The 16760-nt window shown below is 43.4% G+C and overlaps 1 protein-coding gene across 1 annotated transcript in view; it reads left to right on the top strand.

Annotated features, from left to right (window-relative positions):
- Lrrc7 (leucine rich repeat containing 7) overlaps nt 1-16760 on the top strand; it is a 471125-nt gene that overhangs the window by 450689 nt on the left and 3676 nt on the right. The window contains exon 26 of the mRNA XM_051165943.1: nt 8582-8656. Within this exon, the coding sequence (XP_051021900.1) occupies nt 8582-8656 (75 nt within the window). The remainder of the gene's footprint in view (nt 1-8581; nt 8657-16760) is intronic.

Here is a 16760-nt window from a genome sequence, read left to right as displayed (position 1 = left end):
AAAACTGAGAGAATAAAAAGAGAAAAGAAAGATCTTGAGGACATCACCTTTAGCCATCAATTCAACATAAAGTTCCAGAAATATACTCAATAGTTAACCAGTGCAAATTAGTTTTTTTTTTCAAAATTATTAATGAGGCTCAGAGGCAAGCACCTTCACTCACTAAGACATCTTGCTGGCTCCCCGAGAGCTTTTGGATGAGTTGGAGCAAAACCACAAACAGGGAGAACATATTTGTTGTTCATTCAGTTCACTGATAATGTTGAAATAAAATCAAAATTTTATATATAAATTCTGTGTATATAATTTGAAGATTAATCCAAAGTTAAAGTAAGCAACAATGAATACAAAGTAACAAATTATACATTCATCTTTACAATGTAATGCATATGCATGTACATACTCTTAGTGATTAACATAAAGAAATGTGAGCTGGTGCAGTGGCACATGCCTTTAATCCCAGTACTTGGGGAGGCAGAGGCAACCGGATCTCTGTGAGTTCAAGGCCAGCCCAGTCTACAAAGCAAGTCCAGGACAGCCAGGGCTATACACAAAAACCCTGTTTCAAAAAAAAAAAAAAAAAAAAAAAGGAAAATAGAAAAAGAAATGTGTTCTCTACTTGGAATCGCACTTAAACCCACCATCATATAGTAGGTCCTTGTCACTCTCATTTCACGACTGAGGACATTAAATTAATAAGCAACTCCTTTTGGTGTTGAACTAAGTAGTGACATGGGAAAAGAAATGTATATCTAATTTGTAATTTGCTTCTTTGCTTCTGGGCATCCTCTAATGGACTGAGAATGGCTAATTTAGTCCATTTGCTAGATTTAGTGTATTTATTTACCCTAGCCAAGCAACTCAAGGAAGGAATGGCTTGTCATCTTCAACTCCATCCCAGCAAGGCAGGCAGTGCAATGGGAAGCCAGCTGGTCACATGACAGGGAGGTCAGGAAACATCGAACAGGCCGTAGGAACAGGCTGTGATATCTCAAAGCTGCCCTCCCCAGTCACCTTCTTCAGCAAGGTTCCCCCTCATAGTCCTGGAGACCTGAAGGTTCCATAACCTTCCCAAACAGAGCCACTAGCTGTGGACCAGTGTGAAAGCACGTGAGCCTCTGGGAGGACATTTCTCACTCGAGCCATCACACTTGGGAAGTGGCCCTCTTATAGCAGGAAAGACACAGGAGTCTGTATTAACTACACTGGGTCAGCTGGTTGGGTTTGGCTCCCTGAAGGCTGTGAGTCTCTGAATCATAACTTAATGCAATCAATAGGACCAAGAGCCAAAGCACCACTTTTCCTGAGTTTTCAGCGACAGGGCAGCTGCTAACAGGACTGATGATGTCTTTAAACAAACTCTCAGTCCCAGATGTATAAACCAGAGAGCTCGTTTCCTTTGACCTATACCTTTTAGAAAAGAGGCAGAGTCGGGTGTGGTGGCGCACACCTTTAATCCCAGCACTTGGGAGGCAGAGACAGGGGGATCTTTGTGAGTTTGAGGCCAGCCTGGTCTACAAGTGAGTCCAGGACAGCCAAGACTACACAGGGAAACCCTGTATCAAAAAACTAAAAAAAAAAAGAAAAAAAGAAAGAAAGAAAGAAAAGAAAAGAAAAAGAGGCTGTACAAGCAGTAAGTGAAAAGTTATCACTATAAAGTTTCATGTAACACAGGGTCTGGAGCCGGAAATGCGATCCAGTCGGTAGATCACTCACTTGCTTGTCCTGTGCTCTGTCTTCGACACCACCTAATTATGGTGTGGTGGTGCACAGCACACCTGGAAGTGCAGGCGGGAGAGTCACAAGTTCAAGGTCATCCTCAGCTACACAGTAGGTTTGAGTCCAGTTGTGGATATAGCAGACCCTGCCTCAAAAAAAAAAAAAAAAAAAAAATTTCAAGCAATACAGAAATATAAAGATCAAAAATTAGAAAGAGAAAACTTCATTGTACAGTTCCGTATGAAAGCCTGTTCACCCACAAGCACCAGGGGTTCTCAGCTGTAGCGTCTATGCGACAACTGTCTCCAGACGTTTTGAACTCTTGATTTCAGCATCACTTTCTAAGAAATATCTCTACAATGGTCTTGATACACAACAACGCATAGCTGTTAAATAAAACAATATCAAACCCACAAGAATCATGACTACATTTTATAAATCGTATGAGAAACATTTTCTCACCACCAAAAATTTAACTGTAGTGGTGGGGGAAAAAAACTTTAACTAAATCTGTTGCTCTCCTGTTCATGGTTTTGAAATAATGCCGTGTCCAAAAATAGCACAGTGACAGGCCTTTGAGGGAGCCTGCGGGGGTGATGGGTGAAGCCTACATGCTGCCACCACTATTTTAGGAAGAGCCTAGAGAAGAATCCAGTATAGTTTTTAATAGTTACCTCCTGTTTTTAATAGTTTCTGGAGCCATTTGTAGCTTAGACAGAGTCAGTAAGTAACCTGTGCAAAGCTAACCAATCCAATTTTCTGGCTCTGCCAGTTGTGCAGGACTCAAAAACAGCAATGCAAGTGGAAGTTGTCCCCTATGCCCATCTCCCTAGAAAGCCAGAAATCTGGGCCAGACAGCAAAGAGGTGACCACTGACTTTGAGAAAACACCAAATGAAACTGTTTTAAGCTCAAAAAATTTAGCCTAGAACTAGACAGCATTAAAAATGTCCCTTTGAGCCTCTCAGGTGGTGATCTGTGAGACAACAGTGGGGTTCCTGGAGCAATTGCTAAAACTATGAGACCTGACAGGCTGTGGTCACGTGGTGGGGGAGGAGGGCCCCCCCTGTCAGACGTCAAGGGGAGGGGAAGACAGCGGAAGAGGGAGGGAGGGTGGGAATAGCAAGATATGAGTGAGGGGATAACAATCGGGATGTATTATGAATAAATTATAATAAATTTTAAAGTGAAAAAAAAAAAGAATATACTGGAAAAATCCATAATCCAACAGCCAAAAAAAACCCCAAAAACCAAAAGCAGAGGTTTCACTCTTACATTCCAATTCTCCAAAGGACAATGCTCTAAAGAGTACCCTAGAAGTCCATCCGTCATTTCTAAAAGCAACCTCACAGAAAATGAAATAAATTGCTTATTTGGGGTGCTCTTAAGTCAGAAAACCTTTGGTTTTGGTTATTTTTGCACTAAAAACATTTTGGAATGAGAAGGGAGAATAGAAGAAGACAATCTGAAAGACCAAATCATGTGTTTCTTCCGCTAGAGTAGAGCAGTGGTCAACCGCAGATTTTCTTGGTTGTTGTTTTGTTTGAGGCAGGGTTTCTCTGTGTAGCCCTGGTTGTCCTGGACTCACTTTGTAGACCAGGCTGGCCTGGAGCTCACAGAGATCCACCTGCCTCTGCCTCCCCAAGTGCTGGGATTACAGGTGTGTGCCACTAGCCCAACTACCCAGTTTTAATTTGAATCTCTGTCACAAAATTTTCTAGATCTCCAAAGTAATTCTCCTTTCTGGTCATTTTTATAACAGTTGCTTCTCTCCTTGCTGTGGCACCTTATCTGATAAAGCAATTTCCAGAGGGACTGATGCTAGCTCAGTTTGAGGGCCCATCTAGTGTGGTGGGGAGGGTGTGACAGCAGAGCATGAGGCTTGTGGTCACATCACATCTTCAGTCAGGGAGCAATGAGAGACAACTCTGGCATTCAGCTAGCTTCTTGCTTTCTTCTTCTTCTTCTTCTTCTTCTTCTTCTTCTTCTTCTTCTTCTTCTTCTTCTTCTTCTTCTTCTTCTTCTTCTCTTCTTTCTTCTTCTTCTTCTTCTTCTTCTTTTAATTCAGTCTGGAACTGGCCCCTGTTTATGGAGTGGGCTACCCACACTTAGAGTCTTCCATCCTCAGTTTACCCTTTCTGGAAACACCCTCCCACACAGGCCCAGGTGTGTCTCCTAGAGGATTTTCAATCCAGTCAGATTTACACCAAAGATTAATCGTCACAGGCTTTTATGATTATTACCTGTGTGTGTGTGTGTGTGTGTGTGTGTGTGTGTGTGTGTGTGTGTGTGTGCGCGCGCACGCGCGTGCGCGTGCACGCAACTGTACAAGACTGTGTGCCATGATACACACATGGAGGTCAGACCACAATTTCCAGGAGTTGGTTCTCTCCTTCCACCATGTGAGTCTGGGGATCAAACTCAGGCTGTTAGACTTGGCGGAAGATACCTTTATCTGCTGAGCCATCTCAGTGGCCCCATCATGATTCTTTATGGACTTTAAGCTTCGCTGTTTGGAGGATAAGGTTTGGGTAAGGAAATACTATATCCAGCTCTGGCCACCTTCCTTCCTTCCTTCTCTTTCATTTTTTTCCTACTCCATCTTGGCTTCCTTTCTTCTTAGTTTCTAATGGCGATGGAACTAATCTCTTGTCTTGCCTCCTATAAATTCTTCTGATACTAAGGCAGCAGTATTGTTGAAAGCCTGAGACCTGACACATAGCAATTAAACTTTAAGAAAGTTCATCATTACAAATTGCTGATGTCTTTATTTTTGGTGTGTCCATTCTAGTTCTTACAGAGGTTATGCTGTGGAGAGACCCAACTTTGCTCTAGAAGCCTCAGCATAAGTAAATCATGTTACCTGCTTTAAGAAAGAAATTAGCATGTAACACTTCTCTGGAGAGAAGACAGTATCCCCTGAAACACTATTGCATGTCCAGTTCTGTTTGCTATTTTAATGAGTCATTTCCCTCTGGAAACGCTCTTTGACCTTTTACACTTAAAGGAATATACGAAACATTGTGTTCTAAAATATTTGATGTGTTCTGGGTTGTATATGTAATTTTTGCTTGAGATGCAGCCTACCTAGAAACCATTTTCCAAGCGATGACTAGAGGTTACACTTCGGGGAATTTTAAAAAACATATTTCATGCACTAAGGTTGCAGGTCCCTTAAGAGTAGCTCTATTTTTGTGCCTATATTGACAATAGCTGGGACTGTCACACTCATTTACCTTCTTCATTAAAAATCATATGAAGTTCTGATCTCCTCTAGAGTTGAGGTGTGAAGTGCTGGCCTTGCAGACTTAACTTGGTGAGTTCTTGGATTATATTCAGAGGTTCCGGGCCTAGATAACCAGAAGAGGTCAGATCTTAACACTCAGAAATCTCAACTTACCACTTTGCAAAAGCACTTGTGGGGGAAAAAAAGTTTCCATAAGCCTGTTCTTGAAAAGTCATATAACTTACAAACAGACAAATTCTAATACAAGACATAAATATAGGAACTGGCAATATAGGTTAGTGATTAAGACAACACACTGCTCTTGCAAGCTCAGATCCTTGCATCCAAATCACGAAGCTCACAATTGCTTGAAACTCTGGCTCCAGTGAGATCGGATGCTCTTGGCCTCTGAGAGCAATTGACATCCATATGCACATACCTCATACAGACACACACACACACACACACACACACACACACACTTACACACACACACACACACACTTACACACACACACACTTACACACACACACCTAAAAGGATGTGGCAACAGGTCACATCACATGGAGCAGCCAGCTGGCCCCATCTGGGTTAGCAATGTTAGTGTCGCAAAAAACAATGATTCAGTCTTTGGAAAGAATTTCACAGCAGCCACAGTGTTGCTCTGCTATGAGACAGCACCTAGGAGGGGTACCAAGCTAAGCTATGTGTCTGCATCACTAAAGAACCGCAGAGGTAATCATGCAGTGAGCGGCATTAGACAACCACCATCAGAGACTCCAGAAACTAGAGTAGATTCTGTCAGCCATACAAAGAGCTGAGGGCTCTGTGTCGGGAAACCATGAGAAGAGTGTCTGGAAGTCATAAAGCGCCACCGGGACCTCCACAGATGGACCCCAGGTCCTTTATGGCCAGTGGCCAGTGATTAGAGCCATTGTCACCATGAGGCACTGCAAGGAGTCCACAGATGAGGCAAGGACTTTCCAGTGTAAGAGGAGCTGATCCCTTTACCTGTGGAAATCACATGAAGATGACAGTTGTTGGTCTTAAATATACTCACTGAGAGAAATAACTTTTTGCCAGTGAATCTAGGAACGCTCTCATTTTGCTGGATAAAAGATGTTCAACTGTAGCTCATCTTCACAACCTTCAAAAATTATATTGATGGTTATTGGTTATCTGTGGATTGTCTACCATCACAGGTATTCTATATATATATCTGCTTGCCTAAGATAGCTCTCTCTTAGGTGCCATTTTATACACATTTCACTAATGAAGAAGCATTATGTATCTAAAAATGGATTTGCCAGTGTGAAAATGTTACACACAGAAGGCTAGTTCCAGGCCGTGTTGGAGTGGCTACCATATGCCAGAGAGAAAATATGATTCCCCAAATGTGGCCACATTCTAATTTCCTAAGCCTGTGAACATACCATGTCATATAGTAAAGGGCCTTTGAATATGTGAACCTTGAGATTATCCAGATTGGTCCTTGGAAATAAGAAATCTCTCCTGGCTATAGTGGGAGGGAGAAATGTCACAGAGAAGGTCCATTGCTGTATTTGAAAAAAGAAAGAAAGAGCCAGGCGTGGTAGTGCACACCTTTATCACAGCACTCGGGATACAGAGGCAGGTAGATCTCTGATTTCGAGGTCAGCCTGGTCTACAAAAGGGATCCAGGACAGCCAAGACTACAAGAGAAACCCTGTCTCGAAGAAAAGAAGAAGAAGAAGAAGAAGAAGAAGAAGAAGAAGAAGAAAAGAAGAAGAAAAAAAGAAGAAGAAGGAGAAGAAGAAGAAGAAGAAGAAGAAGAAGAAGAAGAAGAAGAAGAAGAAGAAGAAGGAGAAGAAGAAGGGAAAAAGAAAGAAAAGAAAAAGAAACGAAGGGAAGCCATCAGCCAAGAGCCTGTACATCCCTAAAAGCTGTTCTAGTAGGGATGAAAAAGTGAGCTCTCCACACGAGGACCATACAAGGCACACAGCTTACCCAGTGCCTTTGATTTAGCACCGCAACAACAGGGACAGAAACCAGCATCGTGAGATGATAAATGCGGTGGTTTTTAAGTCACTAAATCTGTGGTGATTTGTTACAGCTGCAGTAAAAAGCCAAATACATATTGTTCAATGTGAAGGGATGTGTAGGGGAGGGGGTGCCTCCCTGGAGCGAGGTTGTATTTGGCTGTAACCTCAGATGGCGGGATGTTAGTGCATGTTCTAATGCGTTGCTTGCAGCACATTCCACACTCTGTCGTATGTCACAATCTGGGCATGCTTAGGTCCTCCCAGTACACTTATATGTTGCTAAAATGCCAACCAGATGGCTTCCTGACGTCCCAGAAACTTAGAAGATACTTTTTCTTTTACTAAAAAGTATGTTACTCATTTAATTTTTATTATAAAAACTGATGATTCCCTATCAAATTCTGGTGGAACGCTGCACTCCTGGTGCTACTACTGGAATTAGGCACACTGCAGATGTCACCTCCACATTCTTCAGGCAGCCACGCGCTGCACTTCGAGGTCTCCAGTACTGTCGATGTGACTGTGTAATTAGGCCCCCTATGGTCTGGATTTATGCAAACCTTATTAAACTGTCTCTGCATGGTGAGCTGAAGAGGGGAGATGAGATTCAGCCAAGTGGCAGTCACTGGCAGCTGTGAGGCAGTGATAGTGGAAACTTCACCTCAGCAGCCCCAGACCCAGTGGCTTGTTTGGGACAACACTGCCATTGTGGCTGTTGCTGCACAGTAGGGAAGAGGGAGCTAACTGCAATCATTAGCAGTCCCCCTGAGGGGATGTGTGTGCATTCTGCCAGGCCAAGGAGGAAATGCAGGGTCTCTGTTTGTCATCACAACACAGATGTCCCCAGTGATCAGGGAAGTCAGCACTGCATCTCGGCCATCTGTCTTGATTTTCAAACAACTTGATTCCCTTTTTCCGTGCAAAATTTCCATTTACAACTAAATTTGGCAAAGCTGTTTTCATTGTTGGATGTTTTTGTTTGTTTGTTTAAATTGGTTTGGTTAGTCTTTTATTAGTTGGTTTGTTGGTTTGCTCACTGTTGAAACAAGATCTCACGTAGTTGTCCAGGCTGGCCTGAACTCACTATGTAGCCCTACTTGCCTCAAATTCACATCAATCCAGGAGCAGATCCCTGAGTTCAGAGCCAGCCTGGTCTACAAAGCAAGTCCAGGACAGCCACGGCTACACAAAGAAACCCTGTCTCAAAAACAAAAACAAAAACAAAAACAAAAACAAAAAAGTTTTTTTTTTTTAAATTTCACATCTATCCTCCTGCTTCTGCCTCCTGGGTACTGGAACTACAGCCTGCACCAAATTCATAGCTTATTCAAAAAGGCATTTCTATTGATGGCTCTGAGGTTGATATATAAAGTACAAAGTTTATTTTTTTTTAAAAAGGTAATCTTTATGTTACACGTGGCTTTTCTTAGACTTGACTCCACAGAGAACAGTGCTCTACTTTTAAATAGCATAACCCTTGTAAAGCTTAATTGTGTAAAATGTGATTTTTTTTTAAATGATGTTTTCACTGTTTCCTATATATGAATGAAAATGTTTTTAAGTGCACCTGCTTGTTGGTGATATGCTCCTAACCTCTATCACTTCTGACTTATAGGGTATCTTTGTTACTAGGGTTCAGCCGGATGGGCCAGCATCCAACCTACTACAGCCCGGTGATAAGATCCTTCAGGTGAGACGAGTAAAAGCTGACACGCCAATGTCAGATTGAACATGTGGTGCTGCTGGGTTAGGGTACTTGAACAAACGCAGACAATCGGTTCTTCTTGTGTCTATTACTTGTCACTGTGCATTAAAACCCCGTCGGCCATAAGCCTATGTCCTAAGCCCCTCCATTTTAGCTGAGCAATGGCAATTCCTGAAACTAGAGTGATTTGGTTTCTATAATCAAAGCAACTTATTCTAGACTCTTGCCCTCCCCCACCCCCATAGCTGATTCTATATATAGGCCCCAGGCTCACAGGCTCCCTGCCTTCCCCCTCACCCACCAGAATCAGAGACAGCTTGATTGCAAACGTGTTCAATGGACTTCCCGCAAGTCACTTCCTACAAAAACTCCTCCTTCTTCTAAAATGTGTAAGAGGGGTCCCCTCACTCTGCCGTGTAGACATGATCTCTCCTCAGAGCCCAGCCTTGCTGCTGTCTATGGCCTTATTAGCTCTTCCTGCAAAGTTCTTACCCACGAGGACAATCTGCCTCAGTGTCTGCCTTTCACTAAGCACCTGACATGGTCCCAGGACATGGCAGCCTACACATTCTTCTTGGATTAAATGGAATCACACGGTGGCACAAGAACCTTATACATGTAAACACATGAACTGTGAGGTCGTAAACTAAAAACAAGCATAGCTGCTCCTGATGGGCATCCGTGTCACATTACATGAGAGAGATTGTGTGAGTCGTGTCATAAGTGAACTTCCATTTAAGGGCTGCAACACATGGTTGTGTCTGTCTGCTGTTTTGTCCACAACACAAGTCACGCTTTTAAAATGTCAGGTAGAGAAAGGCTTTCTCAAACTTTTAGCTGTACATATATAATCAGAAAAGAGCCACAGCATTAAACAATTAAACATGCTTCAGTTAACCTTACCCTTTTGGTTCTTTTTCCTTCTCCCCAAATTTAGCTCCCATGTAAGAGATGTTTAATTACTCCCCACACAGCATGGAAGTCCCTTAAGGAGCACTGGTGTGCTCGAGGTTAAATGATTTGGCAGAAGCTGCCCCCACCACTCCCACCCTGCCCCCACCTCCCTACCCCCACCCCCGTTATATGAGTGATAGAACTACCTGAAATTGCTAGTGCTTGCCTCAGGTACCCTGAGAAGACAGCGCATGTGGGAAAAACTTTGTCATTAGCTCTGTAGTAGCAGTCAAAAAGATACAGAGACCTTTTTCCCTCGGCTCTGAGAGGCCCTCTGCCTTCCATGTAAAGAAAACCAACAAATGCCTCACAACAGGGAAGTGCACTGTAGCCCAGTGTGGAGAGAAAGAAGGGGGGGAGCAATAGCAAGATTGCTGTAGTAATTTATCCTCACAAATTTTTAAAATTTATTTATTTATTCACTTTACATCCCAATTGCAGCCCCTCCCCTCTCTCTCCTCTCCTCACAGTCCCACCCTCCCACCCTCTACTCCCTTTCCCCCCTCCCATTCTCCTCAGAAAAACGGCAGCTCCCCCACATACCAATCCACCACAGCACATCAAATCACTGAGGCAACACAGGCAGCCCAGCTAGGGGAATGCGATCTACCAGCAGCCAAGAGACTCCATGTCAGAGACAGCTCCTTGCTAGGTGTCCTACGTGAAGACCAAACTGCCCATCCAGCCCATGTGAGTAGGGAGACTAGGTCCAGTCCATGAATGCTCTTTGGTTGGTGTTTCGGTGTCTGTAAGCACCCCTGGGCCGAGGTTAGTTGACTCTGTTGGTCTTGTGGAGTTCTTGTCCTCTCAGGGTCCTTCAGTCCTTCCCCCAGTTCTTCCATACAACTCCCGGAGCTCTGCCTAATGTTTGGCTGTGGCTCTCTGCATCTGTTTCAGTCCACTGACGAGTGGAGCCTCTTAAGAGGACAGCTATGCTAGGCTCCTGTCTGCAAGCGTAGCAGAGTATCATTAGTAGTGCCAAGGGTTGGCTCTCCTTTAAGGGTGGGTGGGTCTCAGGTTGGGCCGGTCATTGGCAGACCATTCCCTCAATCTCTGCTCCGTCTTTATCCCTGCCCTTCTTGTAAGCAGGGTAAATTTGGGGTCAAAGGTTTTGTGCGTAGGTTGGTATCCCCCTCCCTCCACTAGAAGTCCTGAGTGGATTAAGAAAACATGGTACATTTACACAATGGAATACTACTCAGCTATTACAAACAAGGAAACCACGAAATTCACAGGCAAATGGATAGAACTGGAAAATACCCTGAGTGAGGTGACCCAGGCCTAGAAAGACACAGATGGTATGTACTCGCTTATAATTGAGTATTAGGCGTGTGTTACAGGATAATAGTACTACAATTCACAGACCCAAAGGAAGCTAAGTAACCAAAGAAGAATATTTGAATCCCACTGAGAAGGGAAAATAGAATAGACATTGGGAGTGGATGAAGTGAGGGAACTGGGTGAAAGAGTGGGGGGGGGGGAGCAAGACTGAGGATCTTATGTGAGGATAGTGGAGGTGGGAGGTGGGAGGGCTGGGGGAAAGAAAGGGGACTAAGGTGAGCATCTCTGGGACAAGCTGGAGACCTGTGACAGGGTGGGCTCCTGGGAGGATATGGGGATGACTCTATCTGAGACTCCTAGCAGCGGAGGGGGGCAGGAGACTAAAGTGGCCACCTCCTAGCCAGGCAGGACTTCCAGTAGAGGGAGAGGGATGCCAACCCACTCACAAATGTCAGCTACTCAAGTTTCTAAAAATGGTAGGTGCCCGAAAAGACCATGGGCTGCTTCGGCTGTAGCAGTGTCGCCATAGCACTGTCCAGATGAGCCAACTCTACAAGGTAGATGATTTAGGAGAAGGCCTTCTCAGGACTGGAAGACAAAATAGACATAAAATAATTGAGATTTTTTTTCTTTACCACTTCATGAGGAAGATTCTGGACTTTGAAGGTCTAACTAGTACATTGAGCTTAAGTAGTTTGCATCATATTTACAGAGATCAGATATGCTAAACACAAATATATTATAGTTTATATTAATATCCAAGGTTCCTGCCAGATCAAAATTTCAATTAGATAAATTTTTTTGAGTTGTAAAAGACAGACAAGAATACACTAACAGTACAGCTTTCTAATACTTGGTTTGCAAGCTCTCTCTCTCTCTGTCTCTCTCTCTGTCTCTGTCTCTGTCTCTGTCTCTCTCTCTCTCTCTCTCTCTGTCTGTGTGTGTGTGTCTGTTTGTCTCTGTCTCTCTCTCTGTTTCTGTCTCTATCTCTCTCTTCCTCTCATTCTCCCCCCCCCCCCCCCCGTCTCTCTCCTCCTTCCCTCCCTCTGTTCTCCCCTAGTCCTTTCACTCACACTGTCTCACGTGCTCCCCTCCCCTCATGAACTTCAAAGGAATATCAGAATTTGAAAAAACTGACCTAGTAGAAAGGCAAGGTAGGTAAATTCACATCTACAGCCTCAGACAAGGTGGTAGACTCCCATCCACCCACACTGGAGTTAGAAAAGGGACCTGTGTTCTGCTCATACTCAGGAAAGAAAGCTCTACCTATGCAGGTGGAAAAGAAGACGAACATGTCTTCTAATAGGATGAGTGAGTGTTCTTCCCTGTGAAATTCTGGCAGTGCTGCAGTAGGGCAGGAGGGTGTGGCTTTCAAATCCTGAGATTTACACATTGGCTGCCAAATATACAGAGTCGGATTCTAGAACAAGCGGTGGGGAAAGAATTATAAGTCACTGTGTAAAGAGCAAGAACGTGGCTCAAATCTCTTCTCTCTACAAATGACATTGGGGATGTGCCATTTCGTTTTCACTTCAGAATTTATTTCACAGTCCACTGTCAGGAAAAGAAGGAAAACGCATAGCTCTTAATAAGATAAATTACTGTAGCTTTAGGTTTACTCATAGTAGTCAACAATCAAAAGTAGTCAATTACAATCTTTATTTTAAAAAATGAGACACAGTCTTTGGTAGCTATCAGTGTCGTAAGTGGGAAAGTAAGCTATAGTCTTGATTTGTTTTTACACTTTTGAATCCTTAAGAATATAGGGAAGTGGCTTTGTTATCAATAACAAAATCAGTATTGTACTTTGTCATTTGGAAAATATATTACAATGCTTAATGACAATGAGACTCCTGAGAAATCTAAGTAAAAGGAAGATTTGACATCAACAAAGGAGGCACAAGAAGGCAAAGAGATGCCACACTCCCCAACCTCCCAAGCCAGAATTTATCAAATCTGCTCTTTCTCGCCTTTCCTGTGACTCTATTTGATGTGTGTTGTGGGTGTAATGCATGTGTGTATGTGTGTAACATATATATGTCTAATTTGTGTATGTAATGTTTGTGTGTAACATTTGTGTATGCATGTAACATACATATGCACAATGTGTGTGTGTAAAGTGTGTGATACGTGTATGTGTGTAACATATATGTATATACATGTTGGCCATAAGCAAACTGCCAGGGAGCAGCATCAAGCATTGTACACCACTCTTCACCCTAATTTTTGAGGTGAAATCTCCCACTGAGCCTGAGCTCACTAGCTTGCACACCGAAAGAGCCCCAGTTAGCCCTAGGGATCTTTGTTTTCAACCTTCCTCACCAGAACTAGGCTTCCAGACTTGTGCTAGCCTGGCTTTTACATGGTTGCCTGGGATCCAGACTCAGGTTGCTGTGTTGATGCTTCAGGCACCTTAACAACTGAGCCACCTCCTGGTTCCACCCATCACTTCCCTCTACTGCTGTGAAACAATGAGCATACAGCTGAGTTACAGGAACATGTGCTTAAAGGGTTGGTGATCATGCCAACATGGCCCTCTGATTTCTCTGTACTTTACCAATTGTCTTCCATGCATACATACATGATGATGGATGAGTGTATTCAAACAGCTCAGGCCTGTTTTTGCTTTAAAAACAACACAGAAAGGACTCTATGATCAAAGGGACGGTCCTTCGCAGCCTTACCTGGAATAACTTATCGAAGAAGGAAAGACAAAGAACTGAAATTACACACACACAGAGAGAGAGAGAGAGAGAGAGAGAGAGAGAGAGAGAGAGAGAGAGAGAGAGAGAGAGAGAGAGATTAAACCCTTAGTATTTGCTGATCAGTAACCACTTTGTTATTTTAACACTCACCGTTCTTTCTTCTTTCTAATGTTCTTTCCATCTGAAAAAAATTCAACCAAATCCAGTCCATGCACTGCAGTTCTAAATGTAGCTGTGCAAAGAAATGCCCAAGACTGAAGTTACTTTGTTGAAAAGATTAGTAGATTGGAGGAAATTACACTTGCTAATGAGCAATAGAATTCACAACTACAGCGGAAAGCCCAAACACTTTGTGCTCTGCTCTGCTCCACCCCCATTTACACAGTCCTAAGGAGGAAAAGAGGAAGTACATAACTTATAGAGAGGTCCCCAAAAGCACTGTACTTTACCAGCTATCAAACCTGATTTTTTTCCCCAACATGAGGCATATCAATGTGTCACCCTATTGAAGATAATTGTCATTTCTTATATCTTACAATCATTCTGAAGTTTTTGGAATAAGTAATATGTTCTTCTGGTTCATGGCTATATATACTTCCTTTCTTCCTTCCTTTTTTTTTTTTTTTTTTTTTTTTTTAAGACAGGGTCTTACTACGTAGCTCTTGGCTAGCCTGGAACTCTTTACGTAGACCAGGTTAGCCTCAAACTCCTTTCTAAGAGACCAAAATAAGATAGTTAAGGTAACAATAATATAAACTATGTATTTCTCTCCTTTTGCTAAATGTTTTGCTTATATTTTTATTTTACATGTTTGAATGTTTTACATATGTGTATGTGCATGTATGGTGTGCATGCCTTGTACTTGTGGAAGTCAGAAGAGGGCATCAGATCCCCTGGACCTGGACTTACAGATGGTCTGTGAGCCACTGTGTAGGAACTGAACCCAGGTCCTCTACATGAGTAACAAATGCTCTTAACCACTGAGCTATCTTTCCAACCCTTGTGCTAATTGTTAAAACTGAGGTCAAAATGCATATAGAAGTTTAAAAAACAGTTGTCAACCACAGCGTCTATCAGTGAACACTTGGGCTGTTTGCAAGTGTAATTAGGATGGTGTTTAATGTTTCATGTTACTTTTATAAAATCTGTGCCAGTCTGTTACTTAACTGTCCTTCTTTTTAACCACTGACCACTCGGCTCTATATCCCCATTAGTGTCTTATGAGAGGTTGGTGATAGATGCTCCTCAGCCAGTGCTGTGACCAAATGCCTGAGGGATGAAGGGTTGGTTTTGTTTGCGTTTCAGAGGCTCCTGTCCAAGGTTCCTTAGCTCTATTGATTCTGGCACATTCTGAAACAAAGCATCATGGTAGGAGCCCCGTAGTGGAGCAGTGTGGCTCAGTGAATGTCCTACAGGAAGCTGATAAAGATGGGAAGAAGGAGTCAGGAATGACGTGTCAAAACACACACACACACACACACACACACCTCTGACAGTGGCCTGCTCCTTCCAGCCAGCCCCCACCTTTCAGCCTCCACTACTTCCCAACAATACAGTCATATTATTACGCTGTGCAGAAAATAATCACTGATTATGTCAGAGCCCTCAGGACCTCATTATCAGCTGCCAACTAAATTCCCAGCATCCCTCCAGCTTTTGGTGGATGCTTCATGTCCAAAGTGTAACAGGAATATTAAATGACAGTGAGGTCACATCCACCGAAGGACCTCGTAACTAAGGAGACAAGTGTGGCAGGTGCCTCGAAACACTAAGAACTGGGTTCTGTGATGTATTCCTAAGAGGCGTTATCAGAGTTAAGAGCATGAAGTGGCTGAGAACAGGCTGTTTATTGGAGGGGATGGCTACCCACAGGCAAAAATAAAGGACCCGCTGGCCCTTCTCACAGTGAAGAGCATAACAGGGGCACTGGAGATCTTGGGGACCTCAGGATGTGTAAAAAAGAGAAAAAGATCTTCTGCCCAGTGACAAGGTTCATCCTGTCCTCACACTGGGGAGAAGAGGGAGCGATGGGGGAGGAGGAGGTGGGGCGGTAGAGGGAGTGTAGGAAGAGGAACACTTGGGAGAAAGACACCACAGCAGGATAGGAGCTTACACCAGAGTGGGTAAGGGGGCAGGGCATGGAGGGAAAACAGGAGAGACTCAGTGAAGACAGAGACCCTTAAGGCACTGTGCCATTCCCTATAGATTTGAAGGAGACCCGGAGACAGGTTGAACCAGGTGGGACTTAGTACCTTGGGAGCCCTGAGTGGCAGCCACAGATTCTGCCAAAGTCTGGCAAAATGCCTGTGGGTGGTTATATGATCCATGAAAGAGGCAGATTGCCCTTGTCAGAATGAGATTTTGTGGCTCTTTAATGACCCGTGGGTGTGATTAGCTAACAAAAATCATCTTAAATAAAGCTTGTGTACTTGGAAGCCTCCAGCTACCATTAACAGAACTAAAAACAAAACAAAACAACAACAACCAGTCTCTGAGAACCCACAGCTAACGCACCAAAGCTTCCACATGCAGTCTAACAGTGAGGGCTGGGAATCTCTTATCTGACCTTGCCGAACTCACAGAGGAAAGCCTCTAGGCCAAGCACATCGCCAGAAGCAAGCTGTTGCAGCTTACCTACGCATGGAGAAAATGCACTTTCTTTAAAAAAAAAAAAAAAAAAAAAAAAAAAACACACACAGAAGAAGGTTCAACACATAGCAGTCAGACAGTGTAAGCCAGTAGCTTTGCAGTGGTTCTTTTAAAATTTTCTTTGGTAAATGAGTCCCTCGGTCAGGTAAGTTGCAGCCACCTTAAGCCCTTCCTGTTTCAGGATTTCATACAAAGCTGCTTAAAAGCTTCAGAGTTTTACAAAGCCCTGTGCTTCCCATTAAAAATCATTCCTTTTAGAAGGAGCTACCCCCAAAGCCCACAGTTTTTTCCCAGATCAGTAGGCTTACAGTCATTATTATGAGTCACAGAGAGGGTTGCAGCATAGTCATTGTTCTGAATTTTAAAAAATTCCTCCCCAAGCAGGGCATGGTGGTGCATACCTTTAATCTCAGCAGAGGCAGGCAGATCACTGTGAGTTCGAGGCCAGCCTGGTCCAGAAAGTGACTCCAGGACAGCCAAGGCTACATAGAGAGACTCTG

Source organism: Acomys russatus, chromosome 23 (genome assembly GCF_903995435.1).
Source record: "Acomys russatus chromosome 23, mAcoRus1.1, whole genome shotgun sequence".
NCBI classification, from domain to species: domain Eukaryota; kingdom Metazoa; phylum Chordata; class Mammalia; order Rodentia; family Muridae; genus Acomys; species Acomys russatus.
This window is presented reverse-complemented; position numbering and strand designations above follow the sequence as displayed.